Source organism: Myotis davidii, unplaced genomic scaffold (assembly GCF_000327345.1).
Source record: "Myotis davidii unplaced genomic scaffold, ASM32734v1 scaffold399, whole genome shotgun sequence".
In the NCBI taxonomy this organism is placed as follows: Eukaryota; Metazoa; Chordata; class Mammalia; order Chiroptera; family Vespertilionidae; genus Myotis; species Myotis davidii.
This window is the reverse complement of record NW_006292094.1, coordinates 4,170,953-4,176,080: the sequence shown is the minus strand read 5'-3', so window position 1 is coordinate 4,176,080 and position 5,128 is coordinate 4,170,953. Positions and strand designations below refer to the sequence as shown.

The window sequence follows — 5,128 nt, the reverse complement described above, 5'->3', positions numbered from 1 at the left end:
CATAGTAATCCATCGTGTAGATGTTCCACAGTTTTCTAATCCATTCATCTACAGATGGGCACTTAGGCTGTTTCCAGATCTTAGCTATGGTGAACTGTGCTGCTATGATCATAGGGGTGCATATATCCTTTCTGACTGGTGTTTCTGGTTTCTTGGGATATATTCCTAGAAGTGGGATCACAGGGTCAAATGGGAGTTCCATTTGTAGTTTTTTTCAGGAAACTCCATACTGACGGACTGCTTTTTTAAAAAGCCATTTGCGGTTGATTGCTGTTACAATTCCAAGAATATGCAGAAATGTAGTTTGCACAGGGAACTCCTATCAAATTAAGAAAGGACATCTGTGCCTGGGTCTCCCGGCAGAGTCCTGCTGAGGTTGGTTACCCTCACAGACGTTGTTATAATCTGACGTCGGCAGTAACACCCCGCACGCAGGTGCGCGCTGGCACAGGCTGGCTCATGATTAGCCCTGGAGACGCGGCCCAGTGGCAGTGCCTATGGGGCAGCAGCAGGGTCTGCGGCTCTCCCTTCCTCCTCTCTCTCCTGCCCTCCTTCCCCCTCCTCCCCTCCTCCTCCCTCTTGCCCTCCTCTCCCCTCCTGTCCTCCTCCCCACTGTGGAGCAGGTGGCCGCTGTGCACCACACAAGGTGGGCTCAGACTTTGCTTTCTTTAAAAATGAACCAGCCTGTAATTCAGAATTTTTAAAAAAATATTCTTTGTCGACTAATCTCTGTAGTCCTTGAATTTGCTTCCTGAATGAGCTAGATGGTGAGGAAAGCTCAGTCACAGACACGTCTGAATGGGACTCCTTTGTGTTCCAGAAGGTGTGGGAGTCCTTGGCCCTCGTCTCCTTAGAGCCGCCCGCCCTCCCTGTGTGTGAGTCCTTGGGACTGAGACTGTCAGGCCTCTCTCAGCTTTGTGCCTCCCCAGGCGAGTTTGTCTTTCCAAGAGTGTCGTCTCCATGGACTTCACAGCATACAACCTTCGGAGGCTGGCCTCTCTCCAGCGTGTAATGCCTTCGACACCCACCCGGGGCGCACGGGTCGGTAATGCCTGCCTCTGTGTTGCTGAGCGCTGTTCCGCGAGTGGGTGCCAGTGGCCTCGGCATCTACCTGCTGAGGGACAATGTGGTTTTTCCACTTTGAACAATTGTGTGCAGGTTTTCGAGTGGACATAGATGGGGGAAGGGGGCGAACACCAGGGGTGTGATTGCTGGGCTGTATGATAAGTGTGTGTTCGGTTTTTTAAAGAAAATGACCTTTTCCACAGAGGCTGTACCACTCCCATCCGCAGTGCAGCGGGGTTCAGTTTCTCTTTATCTTCCCCGGTATTTGGTGGTGTCACTCTCTTTTATTTTAGCTTTTCTAATAGCCTCAGTCGTGATCTTAAATTCATTTCCCTGTGGCTGGCCAGTGAGGCTGCACGACTCTTCATTGCGCGTTTATTCCGTGCACTCATTTGCTGTCTGTACGTCCTTTTCAGTGAAATGCCCCATCTTTTGCCCATTTTCTTACCTGGATTCTCTGTGTCTTGAGTTTTGTTTGAGTTTTTTAATAAATTCTAGATATGAGTCCTTTGTCAGATCCATGGTTTGGAAATATTTCTCCCAGTCTGTAGGTTGTCTTTTACAGAGCAAAAGTTTTAAATTTTGATGGACTCCCATTTATCACTTTTTTTTATAGATCATAATTTTTTAAAATCTGTTTTTACTGATTTCAGAGAGAGGAAGGGAGTGGGAGAAAGAGATAGAAACATCAATGATGAGAGAATCATCAAACGGCTGCCTTCTGCACGCCCCCCACTGGGGATCGAGCCTGCAAACCGGGCATGTGCCCTGACCAGGAATTGAACCATGACCTCCTGGTTCCTAGGTCAGTGCTCAACCACTGAGCCACACCGACGGGCTGGCTCATACTTTTGTTATGTCTGAGCACCCTTCACCAACCCCTAGATCCTGAATATTTTCTCTAAGTTCTATGTTTAGATCTGTTCCACATTTTGAGTTGATTTCTGTGTAAGGTTTAGGTTGGGGTTCATTGTTTTACGTTGGGATGTGTGTGCAGCTGTTCCAGTGCTGTCTGTTGAGAAGACTGCTCGCTGTCCATTGAACAGCCTTTGCACTTTCGTCAAAAATTAAATGACCGTCTCTCTATGGGTCTGTTTCTGAACTTTTTGTTCTGTTCCACTGACTTGTGTATTCACCTCTTTGCCAGTACCTCACTCTTGTGATTAAGTCTTAAAATCAGGGGTGTGATTCCTCTATCATTTTTCCTCCTTTTTAAAATTGTTTTGGCTTCTGTAGTTCCTGTAATTTGCCTTATAGATTTTAGAATCAGCTTGTCTATAGCTACAAACAAAAATCCTACTTGGATTTTGATGGAAATTGCATGAAGGAGGAAGATTGACATCTTGACTGTGTTGAGCCCCGGATCGTGACCTCTGTGCCCCTTCATCGGCTGGTTCTTCAGTGCGTGCAGGGCGTTCTGCTGTTGCTCGTTCTGATTACCCTCACGAGGCGATGCTCACTGGTCTCAGAAAAGAAGCTGGGCAGTATTTCTCTTTTTGAAAGAGAGTGTAGATTTATTGATCTTTTTGAAGAACTGCTTTTGATTTCATAGAGTGTTTTTTCTTTTCAATTTTATTGATTTCTGCTGTGTCATTTATTTCCTTCCAGTTGCTTTAGATTTATCTTGCTTTTCTTTTTCTAGACTCTTAAGGAAGACACTTAGCATGTAAGACCTTTCTTCTTTCTAATATGAGCATTTCATGTTATAAACATCCCTCTATGTGTTAGCTGCATCCCACAAATTTTAATGTTGTATTTTTATTATGTTCAAAATACTTTGTAATTTTCCTCACGGCTTCCTCTTTGATCCTTAGATTATTTATGCACGTGTTAATGTTTAAGCCCTCGTGGTGGGGGTTCTCTCTTTAAGGCGTTTGCTGTGCTGTTTGGACTCAGCCCCGAAGTGCAAAGCGGGCCCTGGAGTGAGCAGAGGGCTCAGGAGCCCTTTGGTTCTGGTTCTGAAAGCAGCAGGGGGGTATCCTGCTGCCAGAAAGGGGAGAAGATGCCCTTTTTTATTCCCTCTCTCGGTCCCAGCCCCAGGCCATCCCAGGGTGGCAGCAGTAGGGGTGTCCGGCTCCTGTGGTCGTGAGGGGGCAAATGCCCTCTCCACCCAGAGGGCCTGTGATCCCCAGAGCAAGGAGAACCCCTGAGCTCCCCTACGGAGCTGCATGAAGTGTGCAGTGCAGTGGGGGGCCAGAGCCCCACCGGGAGTACCAGAGACCCCACAGAGAGTGAGGCACCCAGAAAAGAAGCCCCATCAAGCTGTTTCTGAGCTCTCGCTTGCTTCCAAGTGCGCATGGCAGATCTGGCCTGAAATGGCACACTACGACCTACAGCAGCCGTGGGCAAACTACAGCCCGTGGGCCGGATCCGGCTTGTTTGAAATGAATAAAACTATTGAAAAAAAAGACCGTACCCTTTTATGTAATGATGTTTACTTTGAATTTATATTAGTTCACACAAACACTCCATCCATGCTTTTGTTCCGGCCCTCCGGTCCAGTTTAAGAACCCATTGTGGGCCTCTGCCCACCCCTGCCCTACAGCACTGAGATGGAGCGGTCGGGGGTCTGCCGCTCCAGGAGCCAGTCTGGCCAGAAAACGGCACGTGCACAGGACAGGCTCCGGAGTCCAGGCCGGGGCTGTGGTTGGGGCAGGGGCGGGGGTGCAATGCACTGCTGTTTGCTATCTTTGAATCCGGCCCTCCTCCCGACCGGCCCGCGACTGCTTACTTCCCAGAGGCCCCGCGCTGCTTCGTGTGTTCTGCCCGGGCTGTGGAGCTGCGTTCTGGGGAGAGACGGGGCTGTGTGTCCCTGTCCCCCTCCCAGGACCAGAGACCGCCTCCTTTAAGATGAGCATTTCACAGCCGGTCGGTCAGACGCACCGCGGCCTGTGATGCGGGCACCTGCGGCTCCGGGGCAGGCGCTTCCTGACGGGCTCTTTGCTTGTCTTTTCAGGAGACCCCGACCAAAGAGCTGGGACACTGCGGGGCAGCAGCGCGTGGCCCTGAGCGGAGCAGCCCGGCACCGGCATCGGGCTCCCCCTACCTGAGCAGGGGCATAAATTCCGAGAGTTCCACCGATGAAGAAGGTATTTCACTTCACAGACGGGTTTACAATCAACTAAAAAGAGTGCATTGTGAATGTAAACATTTGAAGAGGACTTCACTGTTGCTTTACGGCACCCACGGCACACCACCTGTTGGCCGCGCGTGTTTGCTGAGCTGCAGGGTGCACTTGTGTGTTTGCTCTCTGTTCTTTATCATCAGCCGATCACAGGAGAATGATGTCTCATTTTGTCCTTGTAGGTGGAGGCTTTGAATGGGATGACGACTTCTCCCCGGACTCTTTTATGTCAAAGACAACGAGTAACCTCCTTAGTTCCAAGCCATCTCTGCAGACTTCTAAGTACTTTTCTCCACCGCCCCCGCCCCGGAGCGCGGAGCAGAGCTGGCCCCAGGCGGCGCCGTACTCCCGGTTCTCCATCTCTCCCGCCAGCATTGCCAGCTTTTCTCTCACACATCTTACCGACTCGGATATTGAGCCAGGAGGTGAGGTGGTGCTGGCCCAGGGCCGTCCTGGGAGACCCGTCCCCCTGTTCTTGAATGCATGTTAACCGGCTGCTTGCCTGGCGGGGTAGGTTATGGACAGTTCTCTCTGCAGCTTGCGGGCCACGTCCCACCTTCCCGACCCTGTTACTGCAGGGGCTCAGTACTAGCAGGCGTCGCCTCGCTGCCCCTGCTGGGCTGGCCGGCCTGGGCAGAAGCGGGACTTGCCCCCGTGTAAGGGCCATCTCCCTCCCTTTTTCTGCTTTTGCTCCTGGCTCCCCCACCCCTGCCTCCAGTTCCTCCTCCCCAGGAGCAGCTCTTCAGAGGCTCTGCTCCGAAGAACACTTGGCCCCAGGTTTGGGATTGAGCCCAAATTCACCCTGGTTTTCCCCAGGAATGTTGATTTTGCCATTAAGTCTTGGTCCTCGTGCGATACCAGAGGCCTGGTGGGCAGGCACGGGCAGGGCACATTTGAAGTTGTATTATCTGCACATATGGACCCTTTCTTCCCCATAAC

At 51.0% G+C, this 5,128-nt stretch overlaps 1 protein-coding gene across 3 annotated transcripts in view; it reads left to right on the top strand.

The window, feature by feature from the left end:
- Positions 1-5,128, top strand: part of LMTK2 (lemur tyrosine kinase 2) — a 61,151-nt gene that overhangs the window by 52,131 nt on the left and 3,892 nt on the right. For all 3 annotated transcript variants that reach the window (XM_015565109.1, XM_006765469.2, XM_015565110.1), the window contains 2 exons: positions 4,022-4,154; positions 4,372-4,614. In XM_015565109.1, the coding sequence (XP_015420595.1) occupies positions 4,022-4,154; positions 4,372-4,614 (376 nt within the window). The remainder of the gene's footprint in view (positions 1-4,021; positions 4,155-4,371; positions 4,615-5,128) is intronic.